A 21109-nucleotide genomic window follows, 5' to 3' on the forward strand; every position below is an offset into this window, starting at 1 on the left:
TAAGATGATTTGGGGATTAAAGTGTACTGTGTGTTAATCATTTAATCCCCAATGTATATATACATATGCATCTTGGTTGGATGAAATAGGAAGAAAATAATCAACCTTATACAAACAATTTTAACCTGCTAAACACTTTAATTTGAAAAATTAAATACTTTTCATTTTGCCTTTTGAATGAGCTTACAAGACCTATACAAAACTATATTATTAGTATCTAACTTAAAATGTTCACAACATGTGTTATTGATATTATTTTAATACAGATTGGTGTTTTAAGGAAAAATATTTTTGATCATAAATTGATACACTGTATATACTTTCCAATTCCAGTTAGGTCACTGACCACCTAGCTCACTTCCTCATGCTGTCCTAGTTTACCACTTACCTTAGTACAGGTGCACTGGCATTGACAGATGACATGTCGTCAGAGTTTACCACTGAAACTACGCCCTTTGGTTTGTTTTTGTGATTTTTTGGTAAGGTATTTGATGTGATGATTTTTGGGAAACTCGCTCCTTTCTTTTTATGTTTGGATTTGAAGTTGAGAACACTGAAATAACCAGAAATCAGGTTATAATAATTGAAGATAACAAAACAAACACAATGAAGTCAATATGAATTATTGTATGTTTGCTTGGTTTTTAATTCCATCTTATAGGAAAACACTTTGAAGTAATTGATTGTTACCCTAATTAACACTAACAGTGCAACTTATCATAGCAGCAATAGGCTGTTCTGTGATCAGTTACACAGGAACAAGGTCTAGTAGTCTGTTCTGTGATCAGTTACACAGGAACAAGGTCTAGTAGTCTGTTCTGTGATCAGTTACACAGGAACAAGGTCTAGTAGTCTGTTCTGTGATCAGTTACACAGGAACAAGGCCTAGTAGTCTGTTCTGTGATCAGTTACACAGTCTGTTCTGTGATCAGTTACACAGGAACAAGGCCTAGTAGTCTGTTCTGTGATCAGTTACACAGGAACAAGGCCTAGTAGTCTGTTCTGTGATCAGTTACACAGGAACAAGGCCTAGTAGTCTGTTCTGTGATCAGTTACACAGGAACAAGGCCTAGTAGTCTGTTCTGTGATCAGTTACACAGAACAAGTCTAGTAGTCTGTTCTGTGATCAGTTACACAGGAACAAGGTCTAGTAGTCTGTTCTGTGATCAGTTACACAGGAACAAGGTCTAGTAGTCTGTTCTGTGATCAGTTACACAGGAACAAGGTCTAGTAGTCTGTTCTGTGATCAGTTACACAGGAACAAGGTCTAGTAGTCTGTTCTGTGATCAGTTACACAGGAACAAGGTCTAGTAGTCTGTTCTGTGATCAGTTACACAGGAACAAGGTCTAGTAGTCTGTTCTGTGATCAGTTACACAGGAACAAGGTCTAGTAGTCTGTTCTGTGATCAGTTACACAGGAACAAGGTCTAGTAGTCTGTTCTGTGATCAGTTACACAGGAACAAGGTCTAGTAGTCTGTTCTGTGATCAGTTACACAGTAACAAGGTCTAGTAGTCTGTTCTGTGATCAGTTACACAGGAACAAGGTCTAGTAGTCTGTTCTGTGATCAGTTACACAGGAACAAGGTCTAGTAGTCTGTTCTGTGATCAGTTACACAGGAACAAGGTCTAGTAGTCTGTTCTGTGATCAGTTACACAGGAACAAGGTCTAGTAGTCTGTTCTGTGATCAGTTACACAGGAACAAGGTCTAGTAGTCTGTTCTGTGATCAGTTACACAGGAACAAGGTCTAGTAGTCTGTTCTGTGATCAGTTACACAGGAACAAGGTCTAGTAGTCTGTTCTGTGATCAGTTACACAGGAACAAGGTCTAGTAGTCTGTTCTGTGATCAGTTACACAGGAACATGGTCTAGTAGTCTGTTCTGTGATCAGTTACTAGTCTGTTCTGTGATCAGTTACACAGGAACAAGGTCTAGTAGTCTGTTCTGTGATCAGTTACACAGGAACAAGGTCTAGTAGTCTGTTCTGTGATCAGTTACACAGGAACAAGGTCTAGTAGTCTGTTCTGTGATCAGTTACACAGGAACAAGGTCTAGTAGTCTGTTCTGTGATCAGTTACACAGGAACAAGGTCTAGTAGTCTGTTCTGTGATCAGTTACACAGTAACAAGGTCTAGTAGTCTGTTCTGTGATCAGTTACACAGGAACAAGGTCTAGTAGTCTGTTCTGTGATCAGTTACACAGGAACAAGGTCTAGTAGTCTGTTCTGTGATCAGTTACACAGGAACAAGGTCTAGTAGTCTGTTCTGTGATCAGTTACACAGGAACAAGGTCTAGTAGTGATCATTAGTCTGTTCTGTGATCAGTTACACAGGAACAAGGTCTAGTAGTCTGTTCTGTGATCAGTTACACAGGAACAAGGTCTAGTAGTCTGTTCTGTGATCAGTTACACAGGAACAAGGTCTAGTAGTCTGTTCTGTGATCAGTTACACAGGAACAAGGTCTAGTAGTCTGTTCTGTGATCAGTTACACAGGAACAAGGTCTAGTAGTCTGTTCTGTGATCAGTTACACAGGAACAAGGTCTAGTAGTCTGTTCTGTGATCAGTTACACAGGAACAAGGTCTAGTAGTCTGTTCTGTGATCAGTTACACAGGAACAAGGTCTAGTAGTCTGTTCTGTGATCAGTTACACAGGAACAAGGTCTAGTAGTCTGTTCTGTGATCAGTTACACAGGAACAAGGTCTAGTAGTCGATCTGTTCTGTGATCAGTTACACAGGAACAAGGTCTAGTAGTCTGTTCTGTGATCAGTTACACAGGAACAAGGTCTAGTAGTCTGTTCTGTGATCAGTTACACAGGAACAAGGTCTAGTAGTCTGTTCTGTGATCAGTTACACAGGAACAAGGTCTAGTAGTCTGTTCTGTGATCAGTTACACAGGAACAAGGTCTAGTAGTCTGTTCTGTGATCAGTTACACAGGAACAAGGTCTAGTAGTCTGTTCTGTGATCAGTTACACAGGAACAAGGTCTAGTAGTCTGTTCTGTGATCAGTTACACAGGAACAAGGTCTAGTAGTCTGTTCTGTGATCAGTTACACAGGAACAAGGTCTAGTAGTCTGTTCTGTGATCAGTTACACAGGAACAAGGTCTAGTAGTCTGTTCTGTGATCAGTTACACAGGAACAAGGTCTAGTAGTCTGTTCTGTGATCAGTTACACAGGAACAAGGTCTAGTAGTCTGTTCTGTGATCAGTTACACAGGAACAAGGTCTAGTAGTCTGTTCTGTGATCAGTTACACAGGAACAAGGTCTAGTAGTCTGTTCTGTGATCAGTTACACAGGAACAAGGTCTAGTAGTCTGTTCTGTGATCAGTTACACAGGAACAAGGTCTAGTAGTCTGTTCTGTGATCAGTTACACAGGAACAAGGTCTAGTAGTCTGTTCTGTGATCAGTTACACAGGAACAAGGTCTAGTAGTCTGTTCTGTGATCAGTTACACAGGAACAAGGTCTAGTAGTCTGTTCTGTGATCAGTTACACAGGAGGTCTAGTAGTCTTTCTGTGATCAGTTAACAGGAACAAGGTCTAGTAGTCTGTTCTGTGATCAGTTACACAGGAACAAGGTCTAGTAGTCTGTTCTGTGATCAGTTACACAGGAACAAGGTCTAGTAGTCTGTTCTGTGATCAGTTACACAGGAACAAGGTCTAGTAGTCTGTTCTGTGATCAGTTACACAGGAACAAGGTCTAGTAGTCTGTTCTGTGATCAGTTACACAGGAACAAGGTCTAGTAGTCTGTTCTGTGATCAGTTACACAGGAACAAGGTCTAGTAGTCTGTTCTGTGATCAGTTACACAGGAACAAGGTCTAGTAGTCTGTTCTGTGATCAGTTACACAGGAACAAGGTCTAGTAGTCTGTTCTGTGATCAGTTACACAGGAACAAGGTCTAGTAGTCTGTTCTGTGATCAGTTACACAGGAACAAGGTCTGTGTAGTCTGTTCTGTGATCAGTTACACAGGAACAAGGTCTAGTAGTCTGTTCTGTGATCAGTTACACAGGAACAAGGTCTAGTAGTCTGTTCTGTGATCAGTTACACAGGAACAAGGTCTGTAGTAGTCTGTTCTGTGATCAGTTACACAGGAACAAGGTCTAGTAGTCTGTCTGAGTCTGTCTGTGAGTTACACAGGAACAAGGTCTAGTAGTCTGTTCTGTGATCAGTTACACAGGAACAAGGTCTAGTAGTCTGTTCTGTGATCAGTTACACAGGAACAAGGTCTAGTAGTCTGTTCTGTGATCAGTTACACAGGAACAAGGTCTAGTAGTCTGTTCTGTGATCAGTTACACAGGAACAAGGTCTAGTAGTCTGTTCTGTGATCAGTTACACAGGAACAAGGTCTAGTAGTCTGTTCTGTGATCAGTTACACAGGAACAAGGTCTAGTAGTCTGTTCTGTGATCAGTTACACAGGAACAAGGTCTAGTAGTCTGTTCTGTGATCAGTTACACAGGAACAAGGTCTAGTAGTCTGTTCTGTGATCAGTTACACAGGAACAAGGTCTAGTAGTCTGTTCTGTGATCAGTTACACAGGAACAAGGTCTAGTAGTCTGTTCTGTGATCAGTTACACAGGAACAAGGTCTAGTAGTCTGTTCTGTGATCTCATATAGTTACACAGGAACAAGGTCTAGTAGTCTGTTCTGTGATCTCTTATAGTTACACAGGAACAAGGTCTAGTAGTCTGTTCTGTGATCAGTTACACAGGAACAAGGTCTAGTAGTCTGTTCTGTGATCAGTTACACAGGAACAAGGTCTAGTAGTCTGTTCTGTGATCTCTTATAGTTACACAGGAACAAGGTCTAGTAGTCTGTTCTGTGATCTCTATAGTTACACAGGAACAAGGTCTAGTAGTCTGTTCTGTGATCTCTTATAGTTACACAGGAACAAGGTCTAGTAGTCTGTTCTGTGATCTCTTATAGTTACACAGGAACAAGGTCTAGTAGTCTGTTCTGTGATCTCTTATAGTTACACAGGAACAAGGTCTAGTAGTCTGTTCTGTGATCAGTTACACAGGAACAAGGTCTAGTAGTCTGTTCTGTGATCAGTTACACAGTAACAAGGTCTAGTAGTCTGTTCTGTGATCTCATATAGTTACACAGGAACAAGGTCTAGTAGTCTGTTCTGTGATCAGTTTACAGGAACAAGGTCTGTAGTCTGTTTCAGTTACACAGGAACAAGGTCTAGTAGTCTGTTCTGTGATCAGTTACACAGTAACAAGGTCTAGTAGTCTGTTCTGTGATCTCATATAGTTACACAGGAACAAGGTCTAGTAGTCTGTTCTGTGATCTCTTATAGTTACACAGGAACAAGGTCTAGTAGTCTGTTCTGTGATCTCATATAGTTACACAGGAACAAGGTCTAGTAGTCTGTTCTGTGATCTCATATAGTTACACAGGAACAAGGTCTAGTAGTCTGTTCTGTGATCTATATAGTTACACAGTAACAAGTCTAGTAGTCTGTTCTGTGATCTCTTATAGTTACACAGTAACAAGGTCTAGTAGTCTGTTCTGTGATCTCATATAGTTACACAGGAACAAGGTCTAGTAGTCTGTTCTGTGATCTCTTATAGTTACACAGGAACAAGGTCTAGTAGTCTGTTCTGTGATCTCATATAGTTACACAGGAACAAGGTCTAGTAGTCTGTTCTGTGATCTCATATAGTTACACAGGAACAAGGTCTAGTAGTCTGTTCTGTGATCTCATATAGTTACACAGGAACAAGGTCTAGTAGTCTGTTCTGTGATCTCATATAGTTACACAGGAACAAGTCTAGTAGTCTGTTCTGTGATCTCTTATAGTTACACAGGAACAAGGTCTAGTAGTCTGTTCTCGCGTGCCTCCATTTCTTGCTGAGTTAGGGTTATATAGAGGCTCTGTTGTCATGGCTAGTCACCAAACATAAATTGATCATTATATACAAGATTGATTTTGTCAATGAGGATGACCAGAAGCTCTTGTAGACATATGAATTTATTTCAGATTAGGAAAAGATGCTTGCATGGTTCTATTTTTCTAACTTAGTTTAAACAGGTTGGGCACAACCCTACATATGGGTAACAGTTACCCATTTGAGTAACAGTTACCTGTTTGAGTAATCAATAAGTTACCCTAATGAGGAATTCTGTGTAAGAAAAAATATATGAAGTTGTTTTAAACTTTTTTATCAAAAAAGGGCGTAATAATTTTGACATGGCACCATTACTAACATAACTTAGTACATTACTAATCAAAATGGGACAGACTTCCTTGTCTCAATTTCGGTATAAGTCACAAACTAAATCACCTCCATTGCTTACTATGGTGCAAAAAAGAGAACATAGGTAAATTTCATTCAACTATGACATTTGCACTGAATTTCCCTGATGGCTTGACATTGTAGTCAATGGAGAGCACCTAAATTGTCATTTTACAACAAAGTTAGACAACAGAATTTGATATTTCACCCACAGATACATAGAGTCTTGAATCAGTTGCAAGGCCTTCTAAAAATTATGACGCCCTTTTTGATAATAATTTTTAAAACAACATTATTTGTTTTCTTTTCACAGAATTTCTCATTTGGGTAACTTATTGATTACTACAAACAGGTGTTACTCAAATGGGTAACTGTTAGCCATATGAAGGGTTGTGCCCAACCTGTTAAAGGTCGTACCTGAGATCTGTTCCTTTATCAGAGTTGATTTTGGCCCCACTAGGGATCTGGGGTAGCCTCAGCCCCATCTCATTCTGTTCCTCAGCCAGGTGAGTCACCTGGGAATCATCCTTCAGGTGAGCACTTTTCTCCCTAAAGTAGTTATCCTGTCGATAAAGCTTCAGCTTCCTCTGAAACATTACAAACCATCATGGTAACATCACCATGGTAACAAACATCACCACAGTAACACCACACATTGCCATGGTAACATCACACATCACCATGGTAACATCACACATCACAGTGGTAACATCACACGTCACCATGGTAACATTACACTTCACCTTGGTAACATCACATATCACTGTGGTAACATAACACATCACCTTGGTAACAACAGACATCGCCATGGTAATATTACACATCACCATGGTACCATCACACATCACCATGGTAACATCACACATCACCATGGTAACATCGCACATCACAGTGGTAACATCGCACATCACATGGGTAACATCACACATTGCCATGGTAACATCACACAACACCATGGTAACATCACACATCACCATGGTAACATCAAACATCACAGTGGTAACATCACACATCATTATGGTAACATCACACAACACCATGGTAGCATCACACATCACCTTGGTAACATCACACATCACCATGGTAACATCGCACATCACAGTGGTAACATCATACATCATCATGGTAACACCACACATCACCTTGGTAACTTCACCATTGTTACACAACACATCATCTTGGTAAAGTCACCATGGTAACACCACACATCACCTTGGTAACTTCACCATTGTTACACCACACATCATCTTGGTAACATCACCATGGTAACACCACACATCACCTTGGTAACATCACCATGGTAACACCACACATCACCTTGGTAACATCACCATGGTAGCACTAAACATCAACTTGGTAAAATCACCTTGGTGACACCACACATCACCTTGGTAACATCACCTTGGTAACACCACACATCATCTTGGTAACATCACCATGGTACAAACATTACCATGGTAACAAACATCAACATGGTAACACACATCACCGTGCTACAACACACATCACCATGGTAACAGCACACATCACAATGGTAACATCACACATCATCATGATAACAACACACATCACCATGGTAACATCACACATCACCATGGTAACATCACATATCACCATGGTAACATCACACATCACCATGGTAACATCAATGGTAACAACACACGTCACCATGGTAATATCGCACATCATAGTGGTAAGATCGCACATCACAGTGGTAACATCACACATTACCATGGTAACATCATACATCACCATGGTAACATCACTAATCACAGTGGTAATATTACACATCACTATGGTAACATCACAACACCATGGTTACATCACACATCACTATGGTAACATCAATGCATGGTAACAACACACATCACCATGGTAACATCATACATTACCATGGTAACATCACACATCACTATGGTAACATCACACAACACCATGGTTACATCACACATCACCATAGTAACACCACATATCATCACCATGGTAACATCACCATGGTAACAAACATCATCATGGTAACACACATCACCATGGTAACAAACATGACTGTGGTTACAACACACATCACCATAGTTACATTATTTAACACCATGGTAGCATCATACATCACCATGGTAACATCACACATCTTTATGGTTACATCACACAACACCATGGTAACATCATACATTACCATGATAATATCACCCATCTCTATGGTTACATAACACATCACCATGGTAATATAACACATCACCATGGTAACAAACATCACCATGGTAACAAACATGACTGTGGTTACAACACACATCACCATGGTTACAATATTTAACACCATTGTAGCATCATACATCACCATGGTAACATCACACATCTTTATGGTTACATCACACAACACCATGGTAACATCATACATCTCTATGGTTACATAACACATCACCATGGTAACAAACATCACCATGGTAACAAACATGACTGTGGTTACAACACACATCACCATGGTTACATTATTTAACACCATGTTAACATCACACAACTTTATGGTAACATCACACAACACCATGGTAACATGTACATCATACATTACTATGATAACATCACCCATCTCTATGGTTACATAACACATCACCATGGTAACATAACACATCACCATGGTAACATTACACATCACCATGGTAACATCGCACATCACAGTGGTAACATCACACATTACCATGGTAACATCATACATCACCATGGTAACATCACACATCACAGTGGTAATATCACACATCACTATGGTAACATCACACAACACCATGGTTACATCACACATCACCATGGTAACATCAATGCATGGTAACAACACACATCACCAGGTTACATGGCACATCACTGTGGTAACATCGCACATCACAGTGGTTACATCACACATCACCATGGTAACATCATACATCACCATGGTAACATCACACATCACAGTGGTAACATCACACATCACTATGGTAACATCACACAACACCATGGTTACATCACACATCACCATAGTAACACCACATATCATCACCATGGTAACATCACCATGGTAACAAACATCATCATGGTAACAAACATCACCATGGTAACAAACATGACTGTGGTTACAACACACATCACCATGGTTACATTATTTAACACCATGGTAGCATCATACATCACCATGGTAACATCACACATCTTTATGGTTACATCACACAACACCATGGTAACATCATACATTACCATGATAACATCACCCATCTCTATGGTTACATAACACATCACCATGGTAACATAACACATCACCATGGTAACAAACATCACCATGGTAACAAACATGACTGTTGTTACAACACACATCACCATGGTTACATTATTTAACACCATGGTAGCATCATACATCACCATGGTAACATCACACATCTTTATGGTTACATCACACAACACCATGGTAACATCATACATCTCTATGGTTACATAACACATCACCATGGTAACAAACATCACCATGGTAACAAACATGACTGTGGTTACAACACACATCACCATGGTTACATTATTTAACACCATGGTAACATCACACAACTTTATGGTAACATCACACAATACCATGGTAACATGTACATCATACATTACTATGATAACATCACCCATCTCTATGGTTACATAACACATCACCATGGTAACATAACACATCACCATGGTAACATTACAAAACACCATGGTAACATCATACATCACCATGGTAACATCATCCATCTCTATGGTTACATAACACATCACCATGGTAACATAACACATCACCATGGATACTTAACACATTACCATGGTAACATATTACATCACCATGTTAACATCAAACATCACCATGGTAACACCACAAATCACCATGATAACATAACACATCACCACGGTAACATATAGTGACACAGATAGGAGAACACAATATTACACAACAGGGAGTCCTGTGATTCCTACTTGAAATACCAGTGGTTGTAAGCCACCAGAATTCATGGCGTCTTATTCCAATTTTAATCAAATACTTAATTTCAAGTACTGTTTGTATCATAGATATAGATAATATTAAAATTTAAGAGACAATTTCAATTGATAATGTATTTTTTATTTCTATGGCTTAAACATATAAATATATTAAATTTTCTTCCCCAATGAAAATAAAGAGAATTTAAACAAATTTGATTTCTCTACTAGAGGCTACTAATAGATGTATAAGGGCAGGCTGAGGATGTATGAACACAAGCCTGGTAGATCTATGGTATGTAAGATGACATTATTCATATATTATTAATTAATTTCATTTGGTCAATGATATGATGTAACAAGCCTACTGATAAGGAATAAAGATGTAAGTAAAATATCTAACCTTATCAACTATAATAAGTCAAAATTACGCACAAAGCAAAGCATTAGGGATTATACATGTAAAGCTGCAGGAAAATCCAATACGTCAGTTTCAAGATATCAAAACATGGATAAAGTATAATTTACGTTGGATTAATCCCACCTTCCGATGATTGTGACGAAAGAAAGATCATGTCGAAAGATGACATCACAATCATCAGAAGGTGAGATTAATCGACAGTAAATTGTACTTGACACACATCATTTTGGTATCTCAAAACCAACATATTAATGTCCAAAATACAGGAGACAGTACATTATAAAAATAAATACCTCCACCAAAGTCACCCAACATTGATATGGTTTGTTCCCTCCAATATGTGAGTTTATAACCATCGGAAAATCATTAAAGATAACAATACTAATTAAAGCACATTCTAACAGTAGGGATATCAGACTTTAATTGACATAGCAATTAATCTTTGGTGTTAATAATCATCCTTAAAATAAATAAATATTTTGATGAAATTTTTAATTGACCTAAAATTCTATTTTTGCAATATTTCATTGAATTAGGTAATACATGTACATCGAGATAGAAAAAGAAACTACACAGAAATCTACACTCTATGAACACTTGTATACATAAGCTATAATTGTGTGTCGCCATTCTGTAGATTAGTGATTTTTGCAGCCACTATCCCCAAGCTGTTGTGATTTTTAAGTCTTAGTCTCTATGTAATCAATCTTGATTACCACACAAACTTGATAACTCTATCATACTGTACCCGCTTTTCATTTTGTTTCTCTCGGTCCCTTCGCTGTTACATAATAAAAAAGTTTTATACAAATGTTGAATACTTTATACATGTAATGTGACCCTACTTTTCAGACCAGACGTTATAACCAATAGGAGCACTCCAATATTACTATATAATGATAATAGTAAATTCTGTCATTAAAATTGTAGTTTTGTTCTTATAAAGACCATTGTCACACATGTGTACAGATGATACAAACCACAAAATCACCAGAGTTCATAATTATTAGAATTTCCTCGTAAAAGAATTAAGAAGGCAATCATTATATAAATGTACCACTGACATTTTACATTAGACTATAATCCCTCATCCAAATAAAATTTGATAGAACTGCATGAGAAACTTTGTATTCATATTGATCAATATTTCGGTTCTGTAAACCAAATTTGTTTTGCGACTACTAAATGATGCAATTTCAATTTAAAATTAGGTTCATGAGGACCAAATTTCGTGGATTTAAAAAGTGAATAAAACTTCATATCAATATAAATTATGTAGAATTTAATTTACAGAGACTTTCGTGAATAAACAAGATTCACAATATTCACAAGATTTACATAAGTACATCTAATGTGAAAGAAGATTGGTTTACAGTTAAATAATAATGTGCTCTACAGCTCTCACCAGGTCAACTGTGCTGTATAAATGAACTCCAACAAAAGTGACAATTAAGACCTACCTGTGCCTCCCTCATTGCTGGTGTACTGACAGACTTAAAGTCCATTCCAGGAAAGTGACTTTTGGCGTTATAGATAAAATCACGGTGGACATTGGGCTGCATGACAGTGTAAAGGAACTGGAACTGGTTGTGTCCACTCCGCCTCAAAAGGTTCTCCATCAACTGACATCTCTGAAACGGTTACACCACATTTATAAATCAACTGACAACTCTGAAACGATTTCATAACGTTTATTCAAATAATTTTCATCTACTTACAGAACTTGTTGATTATAACCCTAAATTAATTCATTGATTGAAAAAAAATCCATCAAAATAAAGGTCAAAAACAGATAACAAATGAAAACTAACCACAATTGAACATAGAGATGAGGGGGCCTATAAAAACTAACCACAATTGAACATAGAGATGAGGGGGCCTATAAAAACTAACCACAATTGAACATAGAGATGAGGGGGCCTATAAAAACTAACCACAATTGAACATAGAGATGAGGGGGCCTATATAAAAACTAACCACAATTGAACATAGAGATGAGGGGGCCTATAAAAACTAACCACAATTGAACATAGAGATGAGGGGGCCTATAAAAACTAACCACAATTGAACATAGAGATGAGGGGGCCTATAAAAACTAACCACAATTGAACATAGAGATGAGGGGGCCTATAAAAACTAACCACAATTGAAACATAGAGATGAGGGGGCCTATAAAAACTAACCACAATTGAACATAGAGATGAGGGGGCCTATAAAAACTAACCACAATTGAACATAGAGATGAGGGGGCCTATAAAAACTAACCACAATTGAACATAGAGATGAGGGGGCCTATAAAAACTAACCACAATTGAACATAGAGATGAGGGGGCCTATAAAAACTAACCACAATTGAACATAGAGATGAGGGGGCATAAAACTACACAATGAACATAGAGATGGGGCCTATAAAAACTAACCACAATTGAACATAGAGATGAGGGGGCCTATAAAAACTAACCACAATTGAACATAGAGATGAGGGGGCCTATAAAAACTAACCACAATTGAACATAGAGATGAGGGGGCCTATAAAAACTAACTACAATTGAACATAGAGATGAGGGGGCCTATAAAAAACTAACCACAATTGAACATAGAGATGAGGGGGCCTATAAAAACTAACCACAATTGAACATAGAGATGAGGGGGCCTATAAAAACTAACCACAATTGAACATAGAGATGAGGGGGCCTATAAAAACTAACCACAATTGAACATAGAGATGAGGGGGCCTATAAAAACTAACCACAATTGAACATAGAGATGAGGGGGCCTATAAAAAAACTAACCACAATTGAACATAGAGATGAGGGGGCCTATAAAAACTAACCACAATTGAACATAGAGATGAGGGGGCCTATAAAAACTAACCACAATTGAACATAGAGATGAGGGGGCCTATAAAAACTAACCACAATTGAACATAGAGATGAGGGGGCCTATAAAAACTAACCACAATTGAACATAGAGATGAGGGGGCCTATAAAAACTAACCACAATTGAACATAGAGATGAGGGGGCCTATAAAAACTAACCACAATTGAACATAGAGATGAGGGGGCCTATAAAAACTAACCACAATTGAACATAGAGATGAGGGGGCCTATAAAAACTAACCACAATTGAACATAGAGATGAGGGGGCCTATAAAAACTAACCACAATTGAACATAGAGATGAGGGGGGCCTATAAAAACTAACCACAATTGAACATAGAGATGAGGGGGCCTATAAAAACTAACCACAATTGAACATAGAGATGAGGGGGCCTATAAAAACTAACCACAATTGAACATAGAGATGAGGGGGCCTATAAAAACTAACCACAATTGAACATAGAGATGAGGGGGCCTATAAAAACTAACCACAATTGAACATAGAGATGAGGGGGCCTATAAAAACTAACCACAATTGAACATAGAGATGAGGGGGCCTATAAAAACTAACCACAATTGAACATAGAGATGAGGGGGGCCTATAAAAACTAACCACAATTGAACATAGAGATGAGGGGGCCTATAAAAACTAACCACAATTGAACATAGAGATGAGGGGGCCTATAAAAACTAACCACAATTGAACATAGAGATGAGGGGGCCTATAAAAACTAACCACAATTGAACATAGAGATGAGGGGGCCTATAAAAACTAACCACAATTGAACATAGAGATGAGGGGGCCTATAACTATGGTAGTCACCTTTCTGATCTATTATTGTATACCAAAACCTGGGAGGTGTATAAAAACAGAAGAAATAGTCATTTAATCGGTTTGTTTTTCATGAAGAGTTATTGGAAGCATTAACAACAGCACAGACGTGGTTGATTCTCGTCCTAATTAAAAATTCACATTAACTGTCTGGAATTCCTTTAGAACTTTGGAACACAACTCAAAGCCAACGATGAAATCAACTAATGGAGACAAACCCTAATCAACTATTGATTTTTCTGTATTAAAAAGAGTTGAATTCAGTTGGTCTAGTACTCAGAAGGAATATATATTAAATCATGAATTTACATAAATTCATTGTTAGGATGAAGTAGTCAGCCATTGTTAAGCTTGATCTAGAAAGCTACTGGAGATTAAGTTAAGTTGAAATACTGTTGCATTAAACATGTATAACACTGATGGGATTCCAGCCAGGATTTCCTCCACCTAGACTTAGAATCAAGTTAATTCAATACACATAATGCTACATAACATTAACAAAGTAAGGACTATAACCTAATGCAGTATAATCAAGCTAATGTAACAGAGTAAGAGTAGTGTGCCGCCAGAAATTCTCGAATCCGCGACCCTGGACTTACTAGTCCGCCACTCTACAAACTGAGCTTAAAGGATATTCCGCATAGCGTAAAGCAAGAAGGAGACCGTATCACTATGTAAAATTAAAACCTGCTACACTAACAAATACATTACATACGTAGGTAATACAGAATTAATCAAGCTAACGATACATTTCCTATAATATCACCACCCCAGCTAAACAGTTTCAATCTTGACATGTTGAATACTAATCAAGTGATTCAGCCCATGCAAGGGTTTACACGGAATCGTTGCCACATCAAAATGCACTTATGTAAGAGTATCTGGAAATTCTCTCGTACATACACCCTATTGAACATTCAGTTTGAGATTTCAAGGGCTCTTGTCTAGTGAATATTTGTCCATATCTCAAAAAGTAAATAAAGCATATTGGCAATTCTATATCACCGATTACCACATAAAAACTACCCGATACTGGTCAGGGGCTCTCTAGGTAGTAGATAGAGACTATACCCAAAACTGGTCAGGGGCTCTCAAGGTAGTAGATAGAGACTATACCCAATACTGGTCAGGGGCTCTCTAGATAGTAGATAGAGACTATACCCAATACTGGTCAGGGGCTCTCCAGGTAGTAGATAGAGACTACCCAATACTGGTCAGGGGATCTCTAGGTAGTAGATAGAGACTACCCAATACTGGTCAGGGGCTCTCTAGGTAGTAGATAGAGACTACCCAATACTGGTCAGGGGCTCTCTAGGTAGTAGATACAGACTCTACCCAATACTGGTCAGGGGATCTCTAGGTAGTAGATACAGACTATACCCAATACTGGTCAGGGGATCTCTAGGTAGTAGATAGAAGACTACCCAACACTGGTCAGGGGATCTCTAGTAGTAGATAGAGACTACCCAATACTGGTCAGGGGATCTCTAGGTAGTAGATACAGACTATACCCAATACTGGTCAGGGGCTCTCTAGGTAGTAGATACAGACTATACCCAATACTGGTCAGGGGCTCTCTAGGTAGTAGATACAGACTACCCAACACTGGTCAGGGGCTCTCTAGGTAGTAGATACAGACTATACCCAACACTGGTCAGGGGATCTCTAGGTAGTAGATACAGACTATACCCAATACTGGTCAGGGGATCTCTAGGTAGTAGATAGAGACTATACCCAATACTGGTCAGGGGATCTCTAGGTAGTAGATAGAGACTATACCCAATACTGGTCAGGGGCTCTCTAGGTAGTAGATAGAGACTATACCCAATACTGGTCAGGGGATCTCTAGGTAGTAGATAGAGACTATACCAATACCCAATACTGGTCAGGGGCTCTCTATAGGTAGTAGATAGAGACTATACCCAACACTGGTCAGGGGATCTCTAGGTAGTAGATACAGACTATACCCAATACTGGTCAGGGGATCTCTAGGTAGTAGATACAGACTATACCCAATACTGGTCAGGGGATCTCTAGGTAGTAGATACAGACTATACCCAATACTGGTCAGGGGATCTCTAGGTAGTAGATACAGACTATACCCAATACTGGTCAGGGGATCTCTAGGTAGTAGATACAGACTATACCCAATACTGGTCAGGGGATCTCTAGGTAGTAGATAGAGACTATACCCAATACTGGTCAGGGGCTCTCTAGGTAGTAGATACAGACTATACCCAACACTGGTCAGGGGATCTCTAGGTAGTAGATACAGACTATACCCAACACTGGTCAGGGGATCTCTAGGTAGTAGATACAGACTATACCCAATACTGGTCAGGGGATCTCTAGGTAGTAGATAGAGACTATACCCAATACTGGTCAGGGGATCTCTAGGTAGTAGATAGAGACTATACCCAACACTGGTCAGGGGATCTCTAGGTAGTAGATACAGACTATACCCAACACTGGTCAGGGGCTCTCTAGGTAGTAGATACAGACTATACCCAACACTGGTCAGGGGCTCTCTAGGTAGTAGATAGAGACTACCCAATACTGGTCAGGGGCTCTCTAGGTAGTAGATACAGACTATACCCAATACTGGTCAGGGGCTCTCTAGGTAGTAGATACAGACTATACCCAATACTGGTCAGGGGATCTCTAGGTAGTAGATACAGACTATACCCAACACTGGTCAGGGGATCTCTAGGTAGTAGATAGAGACTATACCCAACACTGGTCAGGGGATCTCTAAATAGTAGATACAGACTATACCCAATACTGGTCAGGGGATCTCTAGGTAGTAGATACAGACTACCCAACACTGGTCAGGGGCTCTCTAGGTAGTAGATACAGACTACCCAATACTGGTCAGGGGCTCTCTAGGTAGTAGATACAGACTACCCAACACTGGTCAGGGGCTCTCTAGGTAGTAGATACAGACTCTACCCAATACTGGTCAGGGGATCTCTAGGTAGTAGATACAGACTATACCCAATACTGGTCAGGGGCTCTCTAGGTAGTAGATACAGACTATACCCAATACTGGTCAGGGGCTCTCTAGGTAGTAGATACAGACTATACCCAATACTGGTCAGGGGCTCTCTAGGTAGTAGATAGAGACTATACCCAACACTGGTCAGGGGATCTCTAGGTAGTAGATACAGACTACCCAATACTGGTCAGGGGCTCTCTAGGTAGTAGATACAGACTACCCAATACTGGTCAGGGGCTCTCTAGGTAGTAGATACAGACTACCCAATACTGGTCAGGGGCTCTCTAGGTAGTAGATACAGACTATACCCAATACTGGTCAGGGGCTCTCTAGGTAGTAGATAGAGACTATACCCAATACTGGTCAGGGGCTCTCTAGGTAGTAGATACAGACTATACCCAATACTGGTCAGGGGATCTCTAGGTAGTAGATACAGACTATACCCAACACTGGTCAGGGGCTCTCTAGGTAGTAGATACAGACTCTACCCAATACTGGTCAGGGGATCTCTGGGTAGTAGATACAGACTACCCAATACTGGTCAGGGGCTCTCTAGGTAGTAGATACAGACTACCCAACACTGGTCAGAGGCTCTCTAGGTAGTAGATACAGACTATACCCAATACTGGTCAGGGGCTCTCTAGGTAGTAGATAGAGACTATACCCAATACTGGTCAGGGGCTCTCTAGGTAGTAGATACAGACTATACCCAATACTGGTCAGGGGATCTCTAGGTAGTAGATAGAGACTATACCCAACACTGGTCAGGGGCTCTCTAAATAGTAGATACAGACTCTACCCAATACTGGTCAGGGGCTCTCTAGGTAGTAGATACAGACTATACCCAATACTGGTCAGGGGCTCTCTAGGTAGTAGATACAGACTACCCAATACTGGTCAGGGGCTCTCTAGGTAGTAGATACAGACTACCCAATACTGGTCAGGGGCTCTCTAGGTAGTAGATACAGACTACCCAATACTGGTCAGGGGCTCTCTAGGTAGTAGATACAGACTATACCCAACACTGGTCAGGGGCTCTCTAGGTAGTAGATACAGACTATACCCAACACTGGTCAGGGGCTCTCTAGGTAGTAGATAGAGACTATACCCAATACTGGTCAGGGGATCTCTAGGTAGTAGATACAGACTATACCCAATACTGGTCAGGGGATCTCTAGGTAGTAGATACAGACTATACCCAACACTGGTCAGGGGATCTCTAGGTAGTAGATACAGACTATACCCAATACTGGTCAGGGGCTCTCTAGGTAGTAGATAGAGACTACCCAACACTGGTCAGGGGCTCTCTAGGTAGTAGATACAGACTCTACCCAATACTGGTCAGGGGCTCTCTAGGTAGTAGATACAGACTACCCAATACTGGTCAGGGGCTCTCTAGGTAGTAGATACAGACTACCCAACACTGGTCAGGGGCTCTCTAGGTAGTAGATACAGACTATACCCAATACTGGTCAGGGGCTCTCTAGGTAGTAGATACAGACTCTACCCAATACTGGTCAGGGGATCTCTAGGTAGTAGATAGAGACTATACCCAATACTGGTCAGGGGATCTCTAGGTAGTAGATACAGACTATACCCAATACTGGTCAGGGGCTCTCTAAATAGTAGATACAGACTCTACCCAACACTGGTCAGGGGATCTCTAGGTAGTAGATACAGACTACCCAACACTGGTCAGGGGCTCTCTAGGTAGTAGATACAGACTACCCAATACTGGTCAGGGGCTCTCTAGGTAGTAGATACAGACTACCCAATACTGGTCAGGGGCTCTCTAGGTAGTAGATACAGATTACCCAATACTGGTCAGGGGCTCTCTAGGTAGTAGATACAGACTATACCCAATACTGGTCAGGGGCTCTCTAGGTAGTAGATACAGACTATACCCAACACTGGTCAGGGGCTCTCTAGGTAGTAGATAGAGACTATACCCAATACTGGTCAGGGGATCTCTAGGTAGTAGATACAGACTATACCCAACACTGGTCAGGGGATCTCTAGGTAGTAGATACAGACTATACCCAACACTGGTCAGGGGATCTCTGTATAGATACAGACTCAATATGGTCAGGGTTCTAGTAGTAGATAAGACTACCCAATACTGGTCAGGGGATCTCTAGGTAGTAGATACAGACTATACCCAATACTGGTCAGGGGATCTCTAGGTAGTAGATACAGACTATACCCAATACTGGTCAGGGGCTCTCTAGGTAGTAGATACAGACTATACCCAATACTGGTCAGGGGATCTCTAGGTAGTAGATACAGACTATACCCAATACTGGTCAGGGGATCTCTAGGTAGTAGATAGAGACTATACCCAACACTGGTCAGGGGCTCTCTAGGTAGTAGATACAGACTATACCCAATACTGGTCAGGGGATCTCTAGGTAGTAGATACAGACTACCCAATACTGGTCAGGGGATCTCTAGGTAGTAGATACAGACTACCCAACACTGGTCAGGGGCTCTCTAGTAGGTAGTAGATACAGACTATACCCAATACTGGTCAGGGTCAGATCTCTAGGTAGTAGATAGAGACTATACCCAACACTGGTCAGGGGATCTCTAGGTAGTAGATACAGAGACTATACCCAACACTGGTCAGGGGCTCTCTAGGTAGTAGATACAGACTATACCCAACACTGGTCAGGGGATCTCTAGGTAGTAGATACAGACTATACCCAACACTGGTCAGGGGATCTCTAGGTAGTAGATACAGACTATACCCAATACTGGTCAGGGGATCTCTAGGTAGTAGATACAGACTATACCCAATACTGGTCAGGGGATCTCTAGGTAGTAGATACAGACTATACCCAACACTGGTCAGGGGATCTCTAGGTAGTAGATACAGACTATACCCAATACTGGTCAGGGGCTCTCTAGGTAGTAGATAGAGACTATACCCAATACTGGTCAGGGGATCTCTAGGTAGTAGATACAGACTATACCCAATACTGGTCAGGGGATCTCTAGGTAGTAGATAGAGACTACCCAATACTGGTCAGGGGCTCTCTAGGTAGTAGATACAGACTACCCAATACTGGTCAGGGGCTCTCTAGGTAGTAGATACAGACTACCCAATACTGGTCAGGGGCTCTCTAGGTAGTAGATACAGACTACCCAACACTGGTCAGGGGCTCTCTAGGTAGTAGATACAGACTACCCAATACTGGTCAGGGGATCTCTAGGTAGTAGATACAGACTATACCCAACACTGGTCAGGGGCTCTCTAGGTAGTAGATACAGACTATACCCAACACTGGTCAGGGGATCTCTAGGTAGTAGATACAGACTATACCCAACACTGGTCAGGGGATCTCTAGGTAGTAGATACAGACTATACCCAATACTGGTCAGGGGATCTCTAGGTAGTATAGATACAGACTATACCCAATACTGGTCAGGGGATCTCTAGGTAGTAGATAGAGACTATACCCAATACTGGTCAGGGGATCTCTAGGTAGTAGATACAGACTATACCCAACACTGGTCAGGGGATCTCTAGGTAGTAGATACAGACAATACCCAATACTGGTCAGGGGATCTCTAGATACATTTGTAGTAGATAAAAGAGACTACCAAAAACTGGTCAGGGGATCTCTAGGTAGTAGATAGAGACTATACCCAATACTGGTCAGGGGATCTCTAGGTAGTAGATACAGACTATACCCAACACTGGTCAGGGGCTCTCTAGGTAGTAGATACAGACTATACCCAATACTGGTCAGGGGCTCTCTAGGTAGTAGATACAGACTACCCAA

At 40.4% G+C, this 21109-nt stretch overlaps 2 protein-coding genes across 3 annotated transcripts in view; one reads left to right on the forward strand and one right to left on the reverse strand.

Moving 5' to 3' along the window:
• The window catches only part of LOC138307697 (F-box and WD repeat domain-containing 11-A-like), an 85832-nt gene that overhangs the window by 41296 nt on the left and 23427 nt on the right, over positions 1 to 21109 (reverse strand). The window contains exons 3-6 of one of the 2 annotated variants that reach the window (XM_069248536.1): positions 12080 to 12250; positions 11368 to 11400; positions 6659 to 6828; positions 389 to 553 (exon numbers count right to left, since the gene is read on the reverse strand). In XM_069248536.1, the coding sequence (XP_069104637.1) occupies positions 389 to 553; positions 6659 to 6828; positions 11368 to 11400; positions 12080 to 12250 (539 nt within the window). The remainder of the gene's footprint in view (positions 1 to 388; positions 554 to 6658; positions 6829 to 11367; positions 11401 to 12079; positions 12251 to 21109) is intronic. The other variant, XM_069248545.1, reaches the window with a different exon arrangement.
• On the forward strand, positions 7070 to 8376 carry LOC138308481 (uncharacterized protein PFD1115c-like). Its single transcript, XM_069249479.1, has 3 exons — positions 7070 to 7422; positions 7762 to 7775; positions 7954 to 8376. The coding sequence occupies exons 1-3, from the start codon at positions 7070 to 7072 to the stop codon at positions 8097 to 8099; spliced, it is 513 nt and encodes a 170-aa protein (XP_069105580.1). The 3' UTR covers positions 8100 to 8376.

Source organism: Argopecten irradians, chromosome 1 (genome assembly GCF_041381155.1).
Source record: "Argopecten irradians isolate NY chromosome 1, Ai_NY, whole genome shotgun sequence".
In the NCBI taxonomy this organism is placed as follows: domain Eukaryota; kingdom Metazoa; phylum Mollusca; class Bivalvia; order Pectinida; family Pectinidae; genus Argopecten; species Argopecten irradians.

Coding starts and splice junctions, on each gene's coding strand:
- LOC138308481 (XM_069249479.1), top strand. CDS start 7,070: ATGGTACCATCACACATCACCATGGTAACATCACACATCACCATGGTA.